This window comes from Ptychodera flava, chromosome 18 (genome assembly GCF_041260155.1).
Source record: "Ptychodera flava strain L36383 chromosome 18, AS_Pfla_20210202, whole genome shotgun sequence".
Taxonomy (NCBI): domain Eukaryota; kingdom Metazoa; phylum Hemichordata; class Enteropneusta; family Ptychoderidae; genus Ptychodera; species Ptychodera flava.
This window is the reverse complement of record NC_091945.1, coordinates 7,783,085-7,808,622: the sequence shown is the minus strand read 5'-3', so window position 1 is coordinate 7,808,622 and position 25,538 is coordinate 7,783,085. Positions and strand designations below refer to the sequence as shown.

The window sequence follows — 25,538 nt, the reverse complement described above, 5'->3', positions numbered from 1 at the left end:
ATCGAAATGCTTCACAAGATGCTAAAGATATCCAATAGTTTCTTCTATAGCGTTATGCAGATGATATGGACAAATGCAGCTCAGAAATTCATTTGAACAGTCTAAGTTATGTAGATTCTGATATCAAAACCACTACGTGAAGGTGCAGTAAATTGGTCTCTCGTGTGATCTTTTGGGGGAAACATTGGCCATTGTTAAAGAAGCTGAGATGACAGCTTATAAATCGACTGCAAAAATCTATTTTGATCAACATTCGAATTTCTCATGTAATCACTCATTTCAACATAACCTGGGAACGATTGAATGATTGAACATATATAGTGATTTATTGCCAACGTACCTGACTGTTTACAAGAAAACCAGTACATCATGCAAGCTCTCACCAAGTGTTAATGCCCGTCAAGAATGTCAAAGGAAGTCATTAAACCAATATATAGCGATATTAGATATAGATGTGTCACAGTGATATCGAGATATTGGTTGGTATATAAAACCATACATGTAGGACCGATTTTAGGTCGCGTGTCCGAGATCAAGATGCTGTAAATATTTTGATGAATAGTGAAGTATTTCGGGAGTAAATTTCGATGACAAAACTGTAAGAGTATAGATCAAAGGTAATTATATATTGGCATTAGCTGCAATAGTTTTAGTTGCAAACATTTCTGCGAGAACCTTGCTAAACTAGCGATTGTATCAAAAACATATTGACCTCTAACCATTGCCATAATACACACAATAACATTTATTCAAGTGCAGAAAGTATTTTTGAAAGTATTTGATGACTTCAGCATATTGCTGAACATCAATTTCTGCAATGAGTTGGTTAGATTTCTCGTAAAAAAACAGCACTTGTACAATCAGTTCAGCAGCCTGTTGTGTCATCTCCTCATATCCTTTCTATCGAATACTTGAGAAACATCCATTATTTCCACTTGATCAAGAAGTTGCCGACAAGTTTTTGTGTTTTTAGGAATTGTTGTGATTACAAAATGTCATTTTCAGCACCAGACCGGCATTTTTTGACACTATTTGTAAATTGTTTCATTGAGTAAGTATTTTGCCAAAGAAAAATTGCATTGCAAATTTACATTTATACAATAGTGGACAAACATTTAGAGTAAAACCTTGAAATTGCTGAAAACACCTAAAGTGCATAGTTAAAGATTTTTCCTTCACTTTCAGTTCCATTCAGACTAAGACATACTGAAATCACAGCATCTGAAGTCAGAACAGGTTGGATTGAATATTATCAGCTTGGAAGGTGGGGTCTTGTCTGTGGTGACTATTGGCACATTCAAGATGCTATAGTGGCTTGCAAAACATTAGGTAAGAAAGTTTATAATTACTTAAAAACAACAGTTGCATTTCAAAATCATGGCCAATTCCATTCTCCCACAAAAATGTATGTGCATTGCACACCAGACTGTAATAAGATAGTGTCCTTGTACCAACTTTGAAATAAAATTGTTCATCGCTTGGCCAAAGAAGGTCACAGGTATGACATTTACCGTTTTCCTTTGCCTACATGGAAAACAACCAGGTTATGCATGTCTGAGTTAGGGGTCTTGATATGAAAAGTTTGAGCAAATGACAACTCAGAGCCCACATTTGATAATGTCATGAAAACAAATCTAGCGCATTGGTACCACATAGGGCTCTGCACTCGTATCAAATCTGAAAAAAAGCCAAAGCATATTCTAGTTGTCGATGGCATAGGATCATCTTCTTGTAATAAATGTTAAAGAAATATCAGTCCATGCTCCTCCGATTCAAGAGTGTTCTATCACATAATGACAATTAGGGAATAAAACCAACAATAAATATTCATCCATGCAAATAAAAACCTACTATTATACTACTCAAAACACTTTATGCATCAACTACCAGCTTCGGAGCTTCGGAGAGATCCCCTTCAGTCTTGCACGCACACAGAGGGTCGTTGGTTGCCAGAGTCAAGGTCATGGTACCTGGCACGTAGAGTATGGATCCCTCCTGCGAGGCCAAAAGTGGGGAAAGGATCAGAATTGCAGAGAAAATACGGATCAGGTTTGAATCCAATGCTATGTTTAAAAGAAGGAGAGGTTGCTATGCGATTCACGGTAGCTTGTGCAGAGCAAAACAAAAGAAACTAGATGAAAGAAATGTACACAACAAAGCCTGAACGAAGCTATGTGAGAGGAGGAATGGATGCCCAGGAGAAATCTTGAGTGATAATGTTTATAACTTACGATGTCTAGAGGCAGAAGAAGGGGAGCAGTTTGGCAGGCTCACGAACACATCTGGCTTTGACTCACAACAATAATTTTATAACTAGCTGAATTTCCGAACGACTACTTTTTCACTGTATCTTAATATTGACAAGTGTAGAATGATATCAGTATACGCTTAGCCATTTCGGACACCTGGTAGCACTACTTTACTAGTGAATCGACATTGCACTATTGATTTTGTCAGTGTTGTTTTAATTGGTTCTTTGACCTGGTGATTAACTTGCCTTGAATGTTAACGATTGCTTGAATTGATTTGAGGTCATATTGCTTAGGTTACTCTGTCTACAACCACAAAAGTATAAGCTCATAGTCTTGGTTCTCTGTCTGCATTTGTATGTAATTTGTTAATCATGTGTACACTATCCCCTTTCAAGATGTTCTAAGTCATGGTTAAGCGCTTGGTTTGGCTCTTGTGACACTCTCAAAAAGCAATAATACTGATAAATTCACAATAACTGTGTTGCCTGTATTATCGAATAATCACATGAATATAGGGATGCGAATAAATAGATTGATTCTTTGCTTTATCACATGAACTGGCCCGTATCACCATCTGTGTGATGTACACAGATAAGAAATCAATATTACTCCTGTTGTACGTCATCAAAAAGTGGCTTTTTTCCTGCACTAGTACCATTCATACCAGCACGTCGCAATACAGCCGGATTTGTCGTGATCGATGCCATGATTCCATGAAGGTGACCCGATAAATCAAGACAAGAAAACATAGAAGAAATGGCCAACGAAATTTTGAGTCGCTAAAGCTGTAGCTATTCCCAAGAATCGAATGAGGATACTGTCGGTCGTTTTAATGGCTAAGTAATGTCGCAGCTCTGGTCGAGTCGTAAGGCCCAATGTGGCCCAATGTCGGTACCTGGCTATCGCCAACCGCCGTCGTACCAGGCGATCCCGGTTGGCGATAAGCCCGAAAGATACACCTCAACGTAAGTTAAACTAAATAAACGAGTGCCGTTTAATCTTCGGGAAAGCAACATAGAAGGAACAAAAATAAACTAATTCGACGAAAATTCCGTTAATTCTCGATCGGAATCAAATCTGCAGCGTAGGGCTGTCGAGTGCAGCGCTGTGGAATCCGATGTCTTTCGAAAGTTGACTGGGACAATACTCACAGCGGAACAGAGTTTCCGTCAAATAACAAAAGGAGGATGTATCTACGGGCGATATATGTGTCACGGCAAACACAAAAATCCATAAGACGAAAACATTGACGACTGAGATGGGAATCGACAAGTTGACCGGTGTCGGCAGTGCTGTGCCCACCACACGCGTGTACTCTGTGTGTCATCAAACGGAATCTATCGGGCTCGCCAAGGTCGTAAACTTGTGATATTTTTAAAAGTCACGGCATCTCTAAGAATGAGAACTACTGTTTTGATCGTGTCTTTGCACTTACTTCATAAATACATATTTGTAAATATTCTAAATAACTCTGAATACTAGGGCTATCAGTCTATACCAGCCTGATTGCTAACGATCAAATTTTCATATTATATATATATATATATATATATATATATATATATATATATATATATATATATATATAATTTTCCTCGACAATTAGGTTGCATAATTTGTACTTTTGTTAAATTTCAAAATGTCCAATCCTTGCAGGTTTCAAGGGTAGTTCTGCTGCTCTTCATAGGACGCCTCATAATATTGAAGATGCAGAAGTCTGGATTACTCATATTGACTGCACTGGCAAAGAGAACTATCTGCTGGAATGTGCTCATGATTCATCAAATCAATGTGACCAAGAAGAATCAGCAGGTGTTATTTGTGAAGGTATTTCAGCAAAATTGTAATTATATTGCCAAGGGAAAAAACGCCCCATATTCAAACTCGAATTTTTACTATTGTCATTCGGTCTACCACTTGTGGGGCTCATTTTTGAGCGTGTGAGGCAAGTAAAGTTGTCATCGGTTTTTTTTTTGTGGCAATCGGGATTTTTTTTTCTTATAGAGGCAACACAGGGATGGAGACCATTTTGAATTTGAAATATCGTTAATGTTCGGTTATTCTTTTACTCCAGTACAATTATTTGCTAGCAAACCCCCGATATTCTTGATTTTGAAACAGAATTACTGAGAGTGTGTTGAAGGAAGTTTTAGCAAAAGTTTAGTTTTTCTCTCTCTATTTACAATACGTTTTTAGTCTATCACTTTTGCCCGAGTTATGGATTCACATTCAACCTAATTAAGTGACTACAAATTCACCGGCATTTTCGTGAAAATTAAAGTTTATGTGTGTATTGCAAAGAATTAACGCAGGAAAGTGTCCATTAATTGCGTAATTGTTTCTCCTGTACCGACTTTGCCCGTTAACCCCTTATCTATATTTCTGATTTTGGAAGCCAATAATTTAAATATTTGTATTTCGAGGTGTTTACTACCTTAATGTTCCCTGTAAGTTGAATGCACGGTAGTTAGAGGAAGTACAATTTATTATGTCTATTGTGAGAAGCCTATACAACCAAACATATTTTGACGATGCACCTTCTATAGCTATTGCAATTTTCAATAGTCTGATATGGTTGACGTGTCTCCCTTGTGCAATATTGGGCATAAACAAAATAAGGTATGGTTTAATGTAGACATGGTCCAAGTCTGTGGGCATATACATATCAAAACAGAATAAATTTAAGAAATGAACCTCAGCAGACTGAAAGGCTAGGTGGTAAGCTGGTGCTTAGATCGTGAGGTGAACGCCTTGCCCCACAGACTTGTGAATCTTGCAGGATTTTGGTTGCTTTAAATAATCCATAGTGAAGTCAGGTCATAAATATGCATGACGGGCAGGAAGAGTTCCCTTTCAGTTTGTGTTGGTGCCGTGTTGCAACCACAGAATTACGGGCCACAATTCTTTATTTCACTGATAACGGAAGTTTTAGTTCAAAAATGTTCCATGTAGTAACTTTTTGACTCTTGTTTTTCAAACCGTATAAATAAATTATCAACTTGACTGAGACGGACAAACAACTGTGCGTGTGCAGTACGGAACATGGAGGCCCATTTACCAGAGCACTGTGTAATAATAGTGCTCTGTTGGTGTAGAAAAGCCTTATTTCCTGGTCATTTTCTGCTCATCTCTAATCATACCACTACAAGAAAACATTTAGAATAAAATTAAGATTACTTTGGATGCTTACAGATCGTATCCGAAGTCCAAAGTCCTTATCAATCAGCTGTTTACGTAATAAGCTTATGTCAACAAACAGCCAAACCGCTTATAACACTAGAGGGCCTTTCCAAGGTACACCAGTCGGTTGGTCGGACAGTAACCGCTTTTGCGAGGCAAGCCTAGCGACCGTGGGCCAGTCTAGGTTTAATGTCATATAAACAGACTCAAAAACAAAGTAGTTGCAGAGTAACCATTTCGTTTTGTAAATGAAAGGAGATATGGCCTATATAACTAAATTTTGAAACGAATCGATCAATTTAAAGCCATATCAGACAATACTGCTTTGGGAAGCTTTAGTTGGTCTACATCATTATAATCTACTCATTCTATATCTTTTTACTGGAACATCCCGGAAAACGGAATGCAAACAGACCCCAATAAATATTAGGACAAGATTTAAGGAATATTGTTTTAATAGCATTTGTCGCTGTGATGCCATTAGAAGCATTGTAGCTTTTCTGGTTAATACACTGTAATTGCTGATACTCCTGCTTCTTTGCATTAGTAATCTTCGAAACATGTAAATGTTTAACAGTATCATAAGCATTAAAATCCAATCATAGGCAGTTTGCTGTTGTTCGTTGTTTTGAACGAGCTGCAAGTGATAACGGGAAGATATCTGTTTATCTACATAATAATTGCTGAGGAAATGTTCGCAGTATGATGGTCTTCTGATTGTTTCTCCTCTGGTTTCAATAATGACTTTCTTGAAATGTTTTATCATAATGTGAAATTATTTCCTTATTGATAGGGGGTGTACCTTGTCAGAGGTGAGAAAGATACATGCACTTTTCAAAATCTGGCATTGCTTCACGGCTGTAAGACTTATTGTACCAGGCAATATGCTTGATATACAACAATATACACACATATACTGACTCTCTACATTTGTTAAATAAGTTACGTATTCACGTATGTATTTCAATAAAATGCACACGTATAGTGTACAGTTGTTGTGCAAAGATCTGCATTACGTATACTCTTGTTCTACATATATATATGCTGCATATATCAATGTATTGATATGTTCCATATACGAAGATACTCGTGATGAATACAGCTAATTTTGTGTTCCATGTACGTCAATTTACGTAAATATACTGAACGTATATCAAGCATTTTGCCTAGTGTTGAAGGTCTATCTATCAAGTGTTCCTAGTTTTGACATTCTGTTGCAAGGATATGTACTTTTGTCTTATAAATATCATGGTATGTCTTGATATACTAACTTACATGGTATATAGTTTATAAATAACGGGTGACCCGCAGACCATTAACGTTCATTAATGGTCAAGGGCGAGAGAAAAGCCAAAATTAACGGGCGAAGCTTGCCGAGCCCGTTAATTTTGGCTTTCCTCTCGCCCGCGCCCAAAAATAAACGTTAATGGTCAGCGCGTAGTATGTTATTTCCATTATATTATCAACGAACTAAACAACCGTCAAAATTCACAGGCGAACGACAACGGGGCCACAGAACTTGTCAGTGAGTAGTGGCACACAAGTGCTCCTTTTTACCTTGTGATTGATTACGATTTTTGTACATGTCACAATTTTCGTTTCAGCTGTAAAGTTACTGTGTTTACGATATTATTCATATTCACAGGAATGTAAACAGACCATTACTGTGCACTTTTGGGCAATCATGTGGTTCAGCTCGCCCAATTAAAATGCAATGGACATGGCTTGGACATATAATGACAGATAACGCGCGTTCATTCAGATAAAATTAATAGATGTCTTAAATGAATGTTAACCTTTATTGTTTTCCAAGAAGAAGTTTAAACATCTTATTTTCAAACTGTCATTGCAGATGAGATTGGTGATGATTTTTATTGGCCCCTTGACGAAGCCGCTTCAACACCATCCAGCATCCCTATAGCAATGCAAAATACAGTCAATGGAGATGCACACTATGTAAGAGCTGATAATACTGAGTTTGTTGTCATTCGAAATGCCAATGACTCGGTTGATCTTGGTAGCTTACCCGGAAGTTGTCTTGAAGACATTAGTGGTTGCACACTCGGACTCTTTACAATGTCGTTTTGGTTTAGAACGGGTGAGCTGAACCGACCTCAAGTATTTATATCAATGGGAAACAGTCAGTCAATAGGCGGAATCACTTTTGAATATGTAGAAGATTACTTTGCTGTGACACTTCGAAAGCATGACAGATTCTGGCAAGTGTATTTGTATGGTAACTTCACAGCTTGGTCAGAGATCGCCTTACTTTGTGACAGAAACACAGGGTTGAAGGTATTTGTGGACGGTACAAAAACTGCCTCAACCTCCGTTGGAAAACCGAGGATTGCTCATCCGATGGAAGCAGCACAGATATTTCAGATTGGAAAGTCAATCAATGACAATTGGCATGAAAGAATGGCAGTATTCTTCATTGATGAGTTACATTATTCTGAACGTTTTTTGATTCCGAGTGGTAGGTATCTTTCAATATAACGAGTTCAAAGCTGCAGATACATTTTTCAAAATGTCATGTTTTAGTTCATGTTGACTACGAACAATACTTACATTAACAATTTCATGAAGGACACGTACATATGAAACATAAAATTCCTACCACCAATGACTGTGCCTTTGAGTAATGCAATTTTTATATGTTTATTCCGTACCTTTACTCCCTAGTGTCACATATTCATGCCTAATATCGATACATATTCGTCAACATAAAATGCTCTTTCCAGGCAGACCAGTTAACATTGCACTTGATAAACGAACCAGTATTGGTATAAGCAAGACTATGATTGATGGACGCTTAACGGAATCATCTGCAAATGCTGTAGATAGCATCCTTGACACATCTGTGTCTATCGGTGTTGGAATGGAAGAAAGGTTTCTTCAGATTCACTTTGGTGATCTGCGAACTGTTTCACACTTCCTTGTCTTCACCGCAGGTAAAGTTGAACTTAGATATTAAAAATGTTCAGCTTTGCACTTTTGTAGCAAAACACCAAAAACTAAAATAAAATAAATACCGTCAAGCACTCATCCATCGAAAGGTTTTACAACTAAGTATTGGGAGCCATGGAGGATACAAGCTGCCCAGGAGAATAAACTACTAATACACGAAAAAAGTCAGAGTCCATCAGGATGTGTAGAAGGTATTTCTCGATTAACAAAGATTACATTTTGACATTCACGTTGTGATTGAATTCCTTAAATATTGTGGAGAGATTCCCATCATGGATTACAAAGGATTAGCAAAAGTTTGACACAATGTGAGCAGGTACAGGAACTCAATGAAGTTGCTTAAGAAAAGTTGTAATATGATTTAGTTTTTTTAGTGACAGGTCTTACTGCTTTGTGATGGACCTTTGGTAAACAATGTAATCAAGTATTAGATAAGCCATACCATAGAGCATTGCAATAATCCAGCTTTGATGATATAGCTACGAAGACCACAGTAACAAGGGAATCTTGAGATGGTAACCTTATTTTGCAGAGAGGGCACAGCAAGTTGTACTTATATGCTATTTGAATGTATGTCTGTCATAAAAATATCACCATGTTCTGTAACTTTCAGGAAAGCAATAACCAATGGGTTGGTGATTACCACATGTCAACCATAGGAAATGGACATTCAAACTCTTTGTTCAGTGAGACTTTGCTTAGTATCCCTTTGTCTGGTACTTTAATTTGGACAAACACTGGTTTTACCACATTCAATCCATTTCTCCTTGATTGGAGAGCATATAATCAGAAATTATTATTAACCAGAGACATAGCCGAAGCTGGTCTATCATTGTAACTTGCTTAACTACTACGGTTCAGCTTTACCTAATGAATCATTGTTAGTGTAGGGCAGGGACGTAGATAAGAAATTGTTCAGTCCTACTGTACACTTATCATTACTTTGCATGTATACCCTGGTAAACATGTTAATCTCTTTCTATGACTATGCATCAACCAGCATATCTTCTGTCTCAAAGCCATGTTGCTGTCACATCAGCTCCAGATACACTGAGAATTTTACTGCAAATTATTTCGGTACTCATTTCCATGGCGATGGCAGTATTAGAAAAATAAACCTGGTATAGGGTTGCAGTCTGAATAATACAAGAAAATTTAATTCTGTTGTGAAGCAGAAAGAACCCAGCACATGATGTGCTTGAAACAGGTTAAACAATAAAGACGGTTTACACTATGGCCAAAGTTTATCACTTGAAAGCTCAAAGTTCATCGGAAATTCTATTTGGTTATCGCCATGTGTCTTGCAGGAGCATGCATGCTATCATGTAGTTTAATGTGCAGCTAGAGCTTGCAAGGGACACCCTGCCCCCTTTCAAGGCCGTTGTCTCGGGATTACAGTCATGGCAGTAGGCACCTCCCGGAGTGTAGGCTGCCCTTACTCTTGACGTCATTCAAATATGTGATTTGCTTCAGTGGAAAGGTCATTACCGTGCCTGGATACGCCCGACGCTCCGAGATTAACCCTTTCTTTGTGTTGTCTTTTGCAATAAGTTGCCGTTACTAGGCAGTCTTGTGTTAACCTTCCCTTAGAATATTCGTTGTCTAAACCTTTGTCAGACCATAGCCTTGGAATTTTTCCCTTCACAGATATACCACAATCCCTGCAGATTTACATTGGTCTGACTAACTCAAAGAAAGAAGAATGTGGAGGACCATTTGAAATGCAACAAAAGAGCATTTTCACTCAACTTTGTGCTGTTGCTATTCTTGGTACTTACGCTGCCATCTACCCAGCAAATCGTACGAAGATTAACCACTTAAGATTGGCTGAAATCCAGTTTTATTATGGTGAGCTCATATCATTAATATATTGTCTTCCGAACTTTAACTACGTGCATGATGCATCATTATGTTTTGTTAAGTCCCCGTCATAGCACGTGCTTTAACAGATGCATCTTTACTGCCTTATTATATTTTTGCCATGTGCAGCGTTTTCATGTAACCCTTGGTAATGCCATTGTTATTTTGCATTTCACGATATTTAATATTTCGAATGATTGGTAAGGATATGTTTATTCCTGAATGAAAAAAGGTTGGTTGAAATGCTTGAACTCATTGAAAATATTCAAGTAGTAATCGCATTTGCGTTTTATCGCTAGGATTAACATTGTCAAATGATGACAGTTTTTCTTAAACGCCAAAGTCCCCTACAAAAGTGGGATAATGGTAAGACAATGCAAATGTGAAAAAGCCACGCTATGGGTAAGATGCACTCGATATGCATCATTATTTCCGGAAATTCGACATGTGCAAGGCGTTAATTTCCGTTCAATCTCATACATGACACCTGTGAATGTATGGCGACTGCCTTTATGTCGAAAAAACGTTGAAAAACACTGTTATTTAATACAGAGAATGCATATTTTCACAAAGCGTTGTTCCAGAATGTCCATTTGACCTCTGTTCTAAATGTTAATATATGCTGCCAATCATGATTACTACAATTCAAATTGCGGCCTGGGCGATCTTGATCCCAGCGGAGCACAAATAACAAAGCGTATTGACATATTACTAAAATCACCTTTATGTACCTAAACATTCGTATACAAAGCCACATACAACGTACACGATAAGACACAAGTAATGAACACGCAACAAACGGCATTTTCTTTTTGGAGTGATTGGTGGTCCTGAAAAGAACAGTCTTCACACGTCATTTGGAAGGCAATCAAAATTTCATTTCTTCCTTCAGACATCGAAAATGAATATTTTCTCTCACATTCTGAGGAATTACCTGGCATTGTGACAAGTTTCGTCATTGATTTGTGGTTTATATCAGTTGATTTAATTCAATTGAGCTGAGTGGCCTTGAAATTTCAGCGTCGATCACATCGTTACCATTGTCACTGGCTACGTCAACATATTGCGTTGTTTGATCGATCATCCATACTCATCGACGACGGCCGCTACCCTGCACAGCTGTCCTGGGGACTCATCACCCTCGTTAACTTTCTTTACCAATGTATTTCAAAGTATTTGGCTGACCATTTGTATTACCCCTATTTGTAACAATCAACCCTATTTGTAACAAAATTTAATTTTCAAAAAAACTTTGCCGTATATGTTGAAATATTATTAAAATATGCATATTTGTATGTTTGAGGGCAATTTCTTTTTTTTTCCTTGTCAAAACTCATTTTTCCGAAACTGCTTTTGTTACAAATTGGGTTGATTGTTACAAATAGGGGTGACATGTGTCAACCCTATTTGTAACAATCAACCCTATTTGTAACAAAACCTAAATTTCAAAGAAACTTGGCCGTATTTGATGAAATCTTGATGAAATATACATATTAGTATGTTCGGGGGCAATTTTCTTTGTTTTCCTTGTTGAAACTCATTTTTCCGAAAATGCTCGTGAGATTAAATTTCGTTGTGCAGGTTCCTAGGGATAAGAGCCCTACTCGTAAGATATAATCAAGTCGTGCAGATACATGCCAAAGGTTTGTTTTGGGGCAATTTTCACCATTTTCGGTCAAAAATGTTAAAAATCTTGTTTTCTGACCGAAATCATACTAAACCTATATGGGGTTAACTTTTGTTACAAATTGGGTTGATTGTTACAAATAGGGTTGACGTCTCAACCCTATTTGTAACAATCAACCCTATTTGTAACAAAATTTAACCAACTTGAAACTAAACCTTATTTTCTACAAAACTTGGCCGTATTTGATGAAATCTTGATGAAATGTACATATTAGTATGTTTTGGGCAATTTTTATTTTTTCCTTGTCGAAACTCATTTTTTCCGAAAATGCTCATTAGATTAACTTTCGTTGTGCAGGTTGCCTAGTATAAGAGGCCTACTCGTAAGATATAATCGAGTTGTGCAGATAGGTTTGTTTCGGGGCAATTTTCACCAATTTCGGTCAAAAATGTTAAAAATCTTGTTTTCTGACCGAAATCATACTAAACCTATATTGGGTTAACTTTTGTTACAAATTGGGTTGATTGTTACAAATAGGGTTGACCTGTCAACCCTATTTGTAACAATCAACCCTATTTGTAACAATCAAGCCTATTTGTAACAAAATTTAACCAACTTGAAACAAAAACCTAATTTTCTACAAAACTTGGCCGTATTTGATGAAATCTTGATGAAATATACATATTAGTATGTTTTGGGGCAATTTTTATTTTCTACTTGTCGAAACTTATTTTTCCGAAAATGCTCGTTTGATTAACTTTCGTTGTGCAGGTTGTCTAGTATAAGAGGCCTACTCGTAAGATATAATCGAGTTGTACAGATACATGCCAAAGGCTTTTTCGGGGCAATTTTCACCATTTTCGGTCGAAAATGTTAAAAATCTTGTTTTCTGACCGAAATCATACTAAACCTATATGGGGTTAACTTTTGTTACAAATTGGGTTGATTGTTACAAATAGGGTTGACGTGTCAACCCTATTTGTAACAATCAACCCTATTTGTAACAAAAATTAACCAACTTGAAACAAAACCTAATTTTCAAAAAAAACTTGGCCGTATTTGATGAAATCTTGATGACATATACATATTTTTATGATTTGGGGCAATTTTTATTTTTCCTTGTCGAAACTCATTTTTCCGGAAATGCTCGTTAGATTAACTTTCGTTGTGCAGGTTGCCTAGTATAAGAGGCCTACTCGTAAGATATAATCGAGTTGTGCAGATACATGCCAAAGGTTTGTTTCGGGGCAATTTTCACCATTTTCGGTCAAAAATGTTAAAAATCTTGTTTTCTGACCGAAATCATACTAAACCTATACGGGGTTAACTTTTGTTACAAATTGGGTTGATTGTTACAAATAGGGTTGACGTGTCAACCCTATTTGTAACAATCAACCCTATTTGTAACAATCAACCCTATTTGTAACAAATTTAATAATTTTGTAAAAAAACCCAATTTTCAAAAAACTTGACCGTATTTGATGAAATCTTGAAGAAATATGCGTATTTAGGTCTATATTTTGGGGAAATATGTCGTTTTTCAAAAAAATATGTTTTCTAAAATTGCGAGGTGGTTTGTTTAAAATTTGGTATACAGGTTTCTGGAGATAATTCCTCCAAGACGTGTTGAATTGTGCTGATCTATGCACAACTCTTTTTGGCAATTTCGCCATTTTTGCTAAAAAAACAGGTCAAAAATCTTCTTCTTAGAATCTACTCGTCCTATTGCTTTGACATTTTGTATGAAGGTTCCTTGTGGTGACGTTTACCTAATTTTCAGATAATTCATCACAGATACGGCCTTGGCATTTGTTTGGATTCATTTAACCCTCAATGCCGCTGCTTTAATTTATACACTTGTTGTTTATTGTAGGCTCTTGTTGGTTGTTTCGGCAAAAGGGTTTTCATTGCTTCCCACTTATCAAGTTCTTCCAAATATTTTGACGGGCTTTCTTTTTTATCCTTTGTTTTGATATGTGTTGAGCCTAAATGTTGTTGTGAAGATCAAGTCATTTTGTGTTGTGAATGTTTGTTTGTTTGTTTTTCTATTTACGGTTTTGAGTATGGTTTCTGTTTCGTTTATGTTGCCGTGCATTCTCTGTCTATTAATTTGCTTGTGAAGAATGCTACATTTTTTCTTGAAATCGATTGGGTATTGCATATAGGCGAGTATCTAAGAATTTGCCTTTGATGGGTCCCTTAAAGGTTGGTTTTGGTTGATCCTCTGAGCAGGCATTGGAACGTTCCAGTTGGTTTTGCATTTGTTTTAATATCAAGAATGATTTCTTAGTTTTGCTTTTAGCCCTGAAATATTTCAACGTCGGAAAATGTTGTTTTTTTAGGTATTTCTCAACTGTAAATTCAAATGTTGAATGCATTTCCAGTGTCAGTAGTGTCATGAAGTCTACAACCATTTTAATATTCAAATTGAATATTCGTCAGTTTGTATAACCTGCTGAAGGGAGATTTTCACTGACAATTAACTAGGAGACAGAGACACAAGGGTAATTTCCCACTCGATGTTGCTGCCGAGCGCTGATGGATAAGTAACCCTATGACCTTTGATGAAGGGATGAGTCAAGTGCATGGCATATTTCGTATCATAAACCTCAAGAGGTAGACTATCATAAACGATGTTATTATCTGCATCGGCCGCACCACTTCTTAGATTCGGAGATTTTCATTCTGAATACTCTTCAGAATCACGTTTCATCTCTACTTTTTATGTTCATAGGGATCACGATAACATTCAATAACATTATGATTACTAAGATCGAGAAGTATCTGTCCCTCGAATTCTAAAACAATGCACTTGATTTATTTTTATGATATTCTGAACTACTCGGTTATTTGGGTGACCGATACTATAAGGTCAAATACCAGATCGAAGGTATCTGGAACATAAACGACTCCACTCTCTAACTTTGGACACCGTATGTGTAGTGTCTCACCTATCTGTGCCTGGCTTGGGTTATGAGTAACTACATGATGGGTCCTTTCTGCCTTAATTCCATATGGTTTTCGGCTGCTGAAGCTTGATAAAATTATCGATTTTACGGCATTGTCATTGCTGTACGGCATTATTAGTGGAGTAATACAGAGAAAAATACGACCGAAGGAGGAAAAAATGAGGGCGACGTTATTGAAAGTTTTAAAATTTAAAGTTTGATGATGATTTAAGTTACTATGAAGCATCCTTTACAGAGGCCGACCAAAGTCTCGGTGGCCTGCAGATGGATAGGATAGGCAAAAGAAATAAGTTGTCCTGTTCCGATAACCCGACCTACCCTATTTTTTAGACTGCGACCCTAAACTTTTTAGCAACGTAAACACGGAAGAAACAAAAAGACATAAAACCCCCGTAAAATCACGTGTTCGTCACCTGATATTTGATTTTTGCTTGGGACGTCGACGTCTTTTATGTAATTAGTCCTTTAATATGTATGATACGCTTTTTCTGGAAATGTTGTGGTAAGTGTTAGATCGCCCTGAACCCCTGAAAAGTGCATATTTAAAAAAAATATTGGGGAAAGAAAACCAGCCGACCTAACTGCCCTATTTTGAAACCATGTTGTTGGAAGAGCAAAATTTATGTTTTAAGTGTTACAAATAGCGCTAACTTACTTCTGTCAGAAAAGAAGATTTGTTTTGCATTTTAGACCAAAATTAGTGACTGATGTCCCCACCAAATTTTGGCATGTATCTGAAAAACATGATTACCTCTTAGATGGAGGCCTTTTATCCCTAGAAACCTGCACGCCGAAATTTTATCTAATGAGTAGTTTAAGAAAAAATGAGTTTCGACAAGGAAAAAACAAGGAAAATTGCCCCCGAACATACTAATATGTATATTTCATCAAGATTTCATCAAATACGGCCAAGTTTTTTTTAAAATTAGGTTTTGTTTCAAGTTGGTTAAATTTTGTTACAAATAGGGTTGATTGTTACAAATAGGGTTGATTGTTACAAATAGGGTTGACACGTCAACCCTATTTGTAACAATCAACCCAATTTGTAACAAAAGTTAACCCCATATAGGTTTAGTATGATTTCGGTCAGAAAACAAGATTATTAACATTTTCGACCGAAATTGGGGAAAATTGCCCCGAAAAAAACCTATCTGCACAACTCGATTATATCTTACGAGTAGGCCTCTTATACTAGGCAACCTGCACAACGAAAGTTAATCTAACGAGCATTTTCGGAAAAAATGAGTTTCGACAAGGAAAACATAAAAATTGCCCCAAAACATACTAATATGTATATGTCATCAAGATTTCATCAAATACGGCCAAATTTTTTTGAAAATTAGGTTTTGTTTCAAGTTGGTTAAATTTTGTTACAAATAGGGTTGATTGTTACAAATAGGGTTGACAGGTCAACCCTATTTCGTAACAATCAACCCAATTTGTAACAAAAGTTAACCCCATATAGGTTAGTATGATTTCGGTAAGAAAATAAGATTTTAACATTTTCGACCGAAATTGGGGAAAATTGCCCCGAAACAAACCTATCTGCACAACTCGATTATATCTTACGAGTAGGCCTCTTATACTAGGCAACCTGCACAACGAAAGTTAATCTAACGAGCATTTTTGGAAAAAATGAGTTTCGACAAGGAAAAAATAAAAATTGCCTCAAAACATACTAATATGTACATTTCATCAAGATTTCATCAAATACGGCCAAGTTTTGTAGAAAATTAGGTTTAGTTTCAAGTTGGTTAAATTTTGTTACAAATAGGGTTGATTGTTACAAATAGGGTTGACCCGTCAACCCTATTTGTAACAATCAACCCAATTTGTAACAAAAGTTAACCCCATATAGGTTTAGTATGATTTCGGTCAGAAAACAAGATTTTTAACATTTTTGACCGAAAATGGTGAAAATTGCCCCAAAACAAACCTTTGGCATGTATCTGCACGACTTGATTATATCTTACGAGTAGGGCTCTTATCCCTAGGAACCTGCACAACGAAATTTAATCTCACGAGCATTTTCGGAAAAATGAGTTTCAACAAGGAAAACAAAGAAAATTGCCCCCGAACATACTAATATGTATATTTCATCAAGATTTCATCAAATACGGCCAAGTTTCTTTGAAATTTAGGTTTTGTTACAAATAGGGTTGATTGTTACAAATAGGGTTGACACATGTCACCCCTATTTGTAACAATCAACCCAATTTGTAACAAAAGCAGTTTCGGAAAAATGAGTTTTGACAAGGAAAAAAAAAAAGAAAATTGCCCTCAAACATACAAATATGCATATTTTATTAATATTTCAACATATACGGCAAAGTTTTTTTGAAAATTAAATTTTGTTACAAATAGGGTTAATGTTACAAATAGGGGTAATACAACCATTTACTACAGATTACTAGTAGTTTCCCTTTGTTGAAGTTTTCTGGCATTACATATCGTGAAAAGCAGCGTATATGGTATCCAAATATACATGTTCATCTATGGAACTACGGACAACTTTTCCACTGCACGTCTCAGTCACATGTCATTTGCATATTAAGAACGGTTGGCGATGTTTTCCGAGGTCACCTGTCCGAGGTAACCGGATATGCAACCTGCGCTTACTATACTTCGGGTCACGCCATTGCATACCCAGCTCTAACTGGGAATCTTAACGTTTTAGATCAGTTTTACTTAAAATTTCTTCACCTTTTTATGTGATTTGTTTCGAAATTCCTAAACTTACACTGAAAATACGAATGGGTGAAGATTTGTTTTTCAAATTCACAAGGCTTTTTTGCATGTCTTCTTTTTATTTTTTTCTATGCGTCTTATATAGCCGGTTGCAAGCTGCGTGTGACCCGGCGTTATTTACTGGTAACCGGCTATTATCTACATCACTGCCTACAAAAAAGGCATAAAACTACAAACAGTAGAAGGTTCTAACTTACGATTGCTTACGATCACAATCTGCTGCCGTCCTCAGAGACTATAATTTATTTGCTCGACTTTTCCCTTATTGTTTATATCTAGTGTGCGCGCTTGTACTAAACTGCAGACGCTCATGGCTAGATTTGAACTCAATACAGAGCTCGAGGAAATTATCTCCTGAACTAAGTCAAGGCTTCATTTTGTATTTTTCTTCCGAAGCTCGTAATATGTCCATTTCGACGACTGACTTCTATCACAGTGCCTTCACATTCAAATCACCTGCTGCTGTTGTGAGAAAGTAGCCATTCCATGTTGAAAGCTGGGGTTGAAAACCGGGCCCCGTTGGAAATCGCAACAGAATATGCACACGTCGAGAGGCAAAAAAAGTTAGCAGAAATTCAGAGATTTATTGAAAGCCATGCATCGTTGCTGTATTATTGAGTAAATTGTATGAGGGAAATTTGTCTCTGAACTCGGCGATACGTGCGCGGCCATTCTGCTTCCCAACTTCCAGTATTTTTTTTGCATACCACAGCGGCAATCGCTGTCTATCAAACCACAAACGACTATGATTTGAATTCAGTAAATTTTCGATGGGATTTGAACTCACACAGTACAGCATCCATTCGAAGACATCACAGTAGAAGAAGGTCTGTCGTGTCTGCCAGACTACAGCCCCTCGGCCACTCCACAAACCCCAGTTATAAGCTAGGCTCGAATTGTGTGAAAGTTGCACACTTCCGTAATATTCAGGCAAAGGTGATAATCGGTAGGCCCTGGTGTAACAGATAGTTTATGTTTCTCTGATCAGCCAACGACTAAGCAAGTGTTTAACCATCCCGCCCGGTGTTTGCCAACAACCAACGTGACTGCGACGTTGCCTATTGTGCACCCACGGCACTGGACTTTGCCGTTTAATGTTTTTGGCTAGAACGTCTAGAAAAGTCGTTTGTAATCAGATGAATTTGAAACGCCATCATGCAGTATCATATAATAAAGGTTGACATGGTACTAAATTTTTAGTAGTTGATGATGCTTATATATTTTGTGGCTTGTACCATACTTTGTATCATAATGTTTCACTGATGTTGTTTCAAAACTACAAATTTCTAGAATACATGCTACTGATCCACATTGTTAAATTAATCTCTCCCTCCCAACCTAGTTTTTGTCGTCAAAGCAAATACCTTAGCGCATTGGATGAAGGGTTGTATGTACCGTTATTGATCTGATTTAAATCAGATGTTAACACCGCGATTTTTTCACCTTTGCCTGGTATTTGCTGTTTTTTTATAGTTCACTGATATTTGCCTAATTTCGCCTTTCCAACTGCTACAGAGGATCAAGATCAAGTGTCACACATAGACCAAAAAGTAATTCATTTGAAGACAGTTTGCAAGCAACATTTGGTTTCATTGCATGTCTTGCGCGGTGTGAACAGCTAAACCCATCTGGTTGCATGCCCTTTTTGACAATGGCTCTATTGCTTTCAAGTTTATTTTGTTTTATGACATTAGTGCATGTTTTCATCTATTGAACATTCCCAATGACTCGGCTATAATCTTTTTATAATGTTCTTTGCAAGCATTTCGTTTTTGCAAACCTATTTCTGAACATGCTTGGAAACTTTATACCAAGGATCATTCAATAGATTTTCATTTGTGATAAGTTATCTGAAAACTTTAGGCAATTTTGATTTTATTGACTCAGGCAGAGTTGTTTTATTTTTGCTCATGGACCTCGTCGTGCTAAACTTTCTGTTACTACCTTCATGTGATCAATATGAATCGAAGTATTCATTAACTGTCTTGATGCATCTACTACATCTTATATGGCAAGGCACCGCGTTCAATGTCAAAGCACTTAACTGTCGTGCTAATGGTTTTATTTCCAGGATCTGGTGTATACAAATATATGTGTTCACTCTTTGCTGAACTCATACCATTGTAATGTGCATGCCTGTGTAACTCTTGGCCTCTCCTCCAGGCGAGGCTGACATTCAAATTTCTTGTTAGCTCTTGCCATTATAGTCAATTAAGTGTGTTGCATGTAAGCCAAGTTCATTAATTGTAAATAGTATCGGATGTCATAAAAATGTGATAAGAATAGGGAAGACAATTACTGCAGCATGTTTCTTCATTAAGTGGACATTGTCCTGCGGCACTTGCTGACACAATGTCGACAACGAATACATAGGTTTTTCCCCGATAACACGAAGCAAATCTCAGCCAGCAGATTGTAGCTTTGTGTCATTTCAGATTATAACGGTCTGAAGTTTTGAAAATGAACACAGTAACAGTTGATGAAACATTCTGGCGTGAAAGTACGGATGTCAAACAACACCCTATAAAATTAGAACGAGACTGTAAAATGGCCCCGAGTCCCCATTGAAAAACCCATATTAATGAATCCTTACATCTCCCTGTAACGTTGGTGAGTTGAAAGAGCAACTTATCAGAGACAGGCTATTTTGCTGTATCAAAGATCCAAACCTAAGAAACAAGCTGTAGAAAGAAAGAGACCTGATGGCTTGAACTGTCAAACAATAGGGGCAACGGCTATAGTTCCAGTCTCACTGTCGGAAGATGTTGACTTTGAGACCCGGTCAGTACGTAGTACCGACTCACTGTAAGAGGATGGGGAGTTAGTGAGTCAAGCGCAGTGCTGTGTCCCTGAGCAAGACATTTTACTCCTCATTGCTCCACTGGGTCGTTGGTTATGGTAACTCATTTTGAAATTGGATGTTGGCCGTTTGATGATGAATATATATGCAAATGGACTATATATGGACTATATATGCAATCATAAATGTATGCAAGTGTTGTCCAATTAGAAGTTGAACATATTTATGATCAGACAGAGATTGAAGTACGTTCCATTTCTTGGACACCTCATAAGTCAATGAAAGTCAAAACGTAGTTCGAGGTGAATTTTCGCTAATTTTCTACGCAAGGTCCTGCCAAAGCTTAGTTAAATGTGTGTGCAACTGATAAAACTTACATTAAGTGATTGTGAGTGGTGTGAGCAGAAAGAAGTCAGGCGAATTTTAAATACATATATATATATATATATATATATATATATATATATATATATATATATATATATATATATATATATATATATATATATATATATATTATATCAGATGTATACTCCTTTTTCAAACTCAATGCTCGATGCGGAAGCAAAACATTAAAAATAATAGCACAAATAACTTCAAGTACAAAGTAAAGATATCTGTTTCTTGAGTTTCAGGCATGTTGCAATCATTGGACATTAAACTTAAGTAACAGATATAATTACTCTGAACTTGAAGCAATCCGTCATACTATCTATTATGCTCCGCTTTTAGCATAAGGGATTGCACACATACACACAAACACACATCTAAGCACCTCATAAATCAATGAAATATATATATATATATGTATATATATATATATATATATATATATATGTATATATAATCAGCAACTGCAATTATATATAAATAAATATATATACATATATCGAAGTGTTCAGATGTTCTCGTAAGAAATATATATAATATATATATATATATATATATATATATATATATATATATATATATATAAGTGTTCAGATGTTCTCGTAAGAAATTGAAGTGCTCGATGCTAAGCAGAGCGTTATAGATAATAACACAAATGATTTCAAGTACAAAGTAATGAAATCTGTTACTTGATTTTCATGCATCTTGCAATCCTCTATTGTCTAAAGATTGCATTATGCATGAAACTTAAGTAACAGATTACATTACTTTGTACTTGATATATATATATATATATATATATATATATATATATATATATATATATATATATACCTTTTGATGTGGCAGTCACCTTTTACAGGACATGTAGACTTGTCCCGGGAATTACAGACAGCCGGTCGATCTTTTGCTGCTTTCTTGTGATTAACCTCTCATTGTGCGATTTTATTATGCTGGCCATATTCTTCATGCAGCTCTGCCTCACTCTTAATTTTGTCTCTATTGAAGATCTTATAAAGTTTTGACCCTTTCGAAAATACTTTCGTATTTGTGAAAGATGCCGTTATCACTGGATTTTGTTGATATAGTTATTATTGCATAAGGTATGAGTTTAATTATAGTTGATGGGTGAGACGGCTTGTTGACGTACATTGTCTTTAACAAAGCATCGAGTTTCTCCCTTTAAGTCTTACTATAATATTTTGATGATTGAGGTTGCCTTATAAATGAAATATAAAAGACGTATATAATATCTCACTACATACAAGAGATCTCATCATAATAGGTCAAGAAATTCAGGAGATCCTGGGACATCGTTCTCATATCATAATACTAAGCATAGCCACCGAAAAAATGGAAAAGTTATTGAAATTACAAATTGAAGACATCTTGATAAAAGCGAAGTTAGCCTAGTCAGCCATCTTGGATTTCAGAGGCAGGAAACACCAAATATGAATATTAGTGCTGCATAACGACAAGAGCATAAACACATTACATAGTGCCTTAAAAGTACATCCGTATCGGCCTCAACACAGTGCCGATTTCCATGTAAGTTGGTGAGATGTAATGAGCTGACTATCAGCTAACACAAACAGCAAGGATTTTTATCATTGTGATTTTAATAGCATTGTATCAATCTTTAGTGTGTGAATGAGAATTGTTTCTTTGAATCTCATGACCTTTAATTATATTTTACAGATCCATCTTATGTTGGCTGCTTTAGTGTTCACGCAGATGGTGATGCGCCAGTTCAAAATATCACCATAGCGGAATGCCGAACAAGCTGCGCAGGGTTCTATTTCTCAGGAATAACAAACTCTGGACACTGCCTTTGTAGAAATTCTATTGATACTTCAAAACCTTCCTCAAGTTGTGATGTATTTTTCCAATACTCAGTTAATGTGTTCACAAATGTATATGTAAACAACAATAACCGGGATCATGACTACCCATCTTTTAAGTCGAGCACGTCTGTTAGCTGGTTCAAGAGTGGCAATACTCTTAAGGAGTTAAAAGTTGACGATTGTAATATCTTACTAGAATGTCGCGCCCTCACAAACCCATCAAAGATCTTCCTGCACAAGAAAATCGCGTATAATCCTACTGAAGTGATAATATGCAACTCATCTACACAACTATATGGCGATAAAGAGCTCCCTCTCCGTTTGCAAGTTAACTTCGGGGTGTCTGAACACAAACTTGAAGACCTTGTGGAAGCAAATGAAAATTTTACTCTCTTAATATCGTATGAGACACCTGGATTATACTCGGTAAACATAACAGTCAGTAACCCACTTATTACAACTTCAAAGGCAATAGCAGTTTTTGTGCTGTCAAACACATCAAGACCACTGTTGGGCCTCACAGCTCCAGAACACAACAACAGCACAAGGAAGGTAGATGATAAAATGATGAGATCATGTTCCAGTGAAGATCAGCTGGCAATTCTTGGTGACACAGTAGTCTTTTCCTTTACATACGCTTCTAATGTAACATCAACGTGTACCATCATGTTTGGTGACGGTTATAACGACTCAAAGATTTTAGCTTCCGAGCAAACGGTCATTTTTGAACATATTTATTTCGGCCAGAATGATTATACTGCTACCCTAGAATGTGAAAATATTTATGGCATCTCAAGACTGACATTTCTTCGATGTGTACGGCAAAACATATCCGAGTTCACCATTTCACCATTTAGTGTTGTTAATGGCGAAATGTCAGCTGTAAATTGGAATGTACAAGACAACGCTGAAGTCCAATTTGTAATCATGGTTAGCAGTAAACCAGAATTATCAGCGAAAAACATACTCGACAAGATGATAGCCATCAGTACTAACGACACCAAGAAACGAGAAGTGGAACTTGACTATCTTCGCGGGAAATACACGTCGGAATATAACTGCAGTGGTTTCCATTTCCTGTATCTAATACTGTTCAATTACCCACGATCTCCTGTCACCATTTCAACTCATTTCCATGTTGCAGAGAATGTCTCTGACATAGATTTACAAATTGTTCGAAACTACAATAAGACTGATTTCAGAAGTCTTTTACAAGTTGATCCTGAGAAAAACAAACACATAGAAATTGAAAAATATTCAAATATAACAATTCAAATTTTTACAATGAACAACACAGACATTTTCAGGGTATTAAATTATGAAAATGCTAGTATCACAGGTCCTGCAGATATAACGCTGTATAGCATGTCGGTAGAACAAACTCATTTTGAAGAAAAAACGTATTCATACATTAGCGAAGGGAATGCTACTTTGAGACTTATTGCCGTTAACGAGGTTGGACTCTCTTCCAAGCAGTTAAATCTTTTCATATACTCACTCTGTGAAAAACCACGTGTATGGATCAACGGATATGGAAAAGCACAAATCTTGCCTCGCAGGGAATATAGGTCAAGTGAAATAATTGTCACAGGATTGGTAGCTTTTATCTGTAAGTTTGAAGAGCTCACTCAATCTGCAGTGTTCACATGGAAGGTTGAACAAATACTACAGAATGGAAGCTCGGAGGTTATCAATGTAAATCAAACCAACAGATGGGTAATAACATTTCCCAGGAAGACATTCCCAATGGGAATAATACGCATAGATCTAGAGGTTCACGTCCCTGCTTTAAGCCATGATGGTGAAAATGAACCAGGTAGGGATAGTGTCTACATTCAAGTAGAGAGAGCACCACCGGTTGCTGTAATTGATGGAGGAACTTCAAAGATACACTCACAATTCAATGATCTTGTTCTAGATGCTTCAAAGTCTGAAGATCCTGAATATAATGCTAAAGACCTGAAAATAAAATGGGCCTGTCACCGATTGAGTGCCGCCTATGACTATGCAAAGGCTGATGTCAACCTCAGTGCTTGCGGCATCTCAACATTTGATGTTTCTCCTGAAGCCAACGTATTGACTGTTTACAACACTTCCTTGAACCTTGGTGACTACCATTTTAGAGTAACAGTGATAGCTGCAGATGGTGCCAATGCCACATATGAACAATCTGTTATAGTCGTAGCCCAGTCATCTGTTGAATTAACAATAAGGTAATTCAATTATCTAACTATCTGCTCATGTGTCTGGGACTTTTTTGGTCCATATATACCTAAAACTTTGTTTTTGCTAACTCACTGAAAGGCAAGAGCATAGCTGTTTTCTTACGATGCGGGATCCATCAATTGGTGTACGTAAATTTTGAATAAATTTTAATATTATGGTAAGAGATGCTGCATTTGATAATGAGCTGAGAGCAAAGAAGGGCTCAAACAAATGATAAGTTGTTGTCCAGTCGGCAAATATTTTGTATTTGTGGATATTTTTGTGATAGTTCAGGGAAACTCCCTTTAATCCTTCTACTTTAAATTCTGACTTGGTATCCGGAAGCATCACTACTTTATGATTTATAGTTTGTTTTAATATGTGTAGACATATAAATTAAACTTGGAATGTTACATAAACGTTATCCCTTATGAAACTGAAGATCTACATTTGAGCTATTGTAAAGAACTTTAGAGAGCATGTTGTCATTTGGATTTCGGGGCTCCTGAAAAGCCAGTCTTATAAATTGTGAAAATAAAACACATTATGTAATCAAAGCGAGTTTATCTCCCAGAACAAATGAAGACGTGCTTAGTGGTCAGCAAGTGTTGAAAAATATTTCCCTTAATAAAATAAAAAAGCGGAAACTTGGAAAGCTCGCTGTATGCAAGTACAATTCATTGATCGACACTCTTC

General features: G+C 36.6%; 1 protein-coding gene across 1 annotated transcript in view; it reads left to right on the top strand.

The window, feature by feature from the left end:
* The window catches only part of LOC139116757 (uncharacterized), a 141,941-nt gene that overhangs the window by 44,867 nt on the left and 71,536 nt on the right, over positions 1-25,538 (top strand). The window contains exons 14-19 of the mRNA XM_070679401.1: positions 1,186-1,329; positions 3,909-4,079; positions 7,285-7,908; positions 8,174-8,383; positions 10,047-10,247; positions 22,492-24,850. Coding sequence (XP_070535502.1) covers positions 1,186-1,329; positions 3,909-4,079; positions 7,285-7,908; positions 8,174-8,383; positions 10,047-10,247; positions 22,492-24,850 — 3,709 coding nt within the window. The remainder of the gene's footprint in view (positions 1-1,185; positions 1,330-3,908; positions 4,080-7,284; positions 7,909-8,173; positions 8,384-10,046; positions 10,248-22,491; positions 24,851-25,538) is intronic.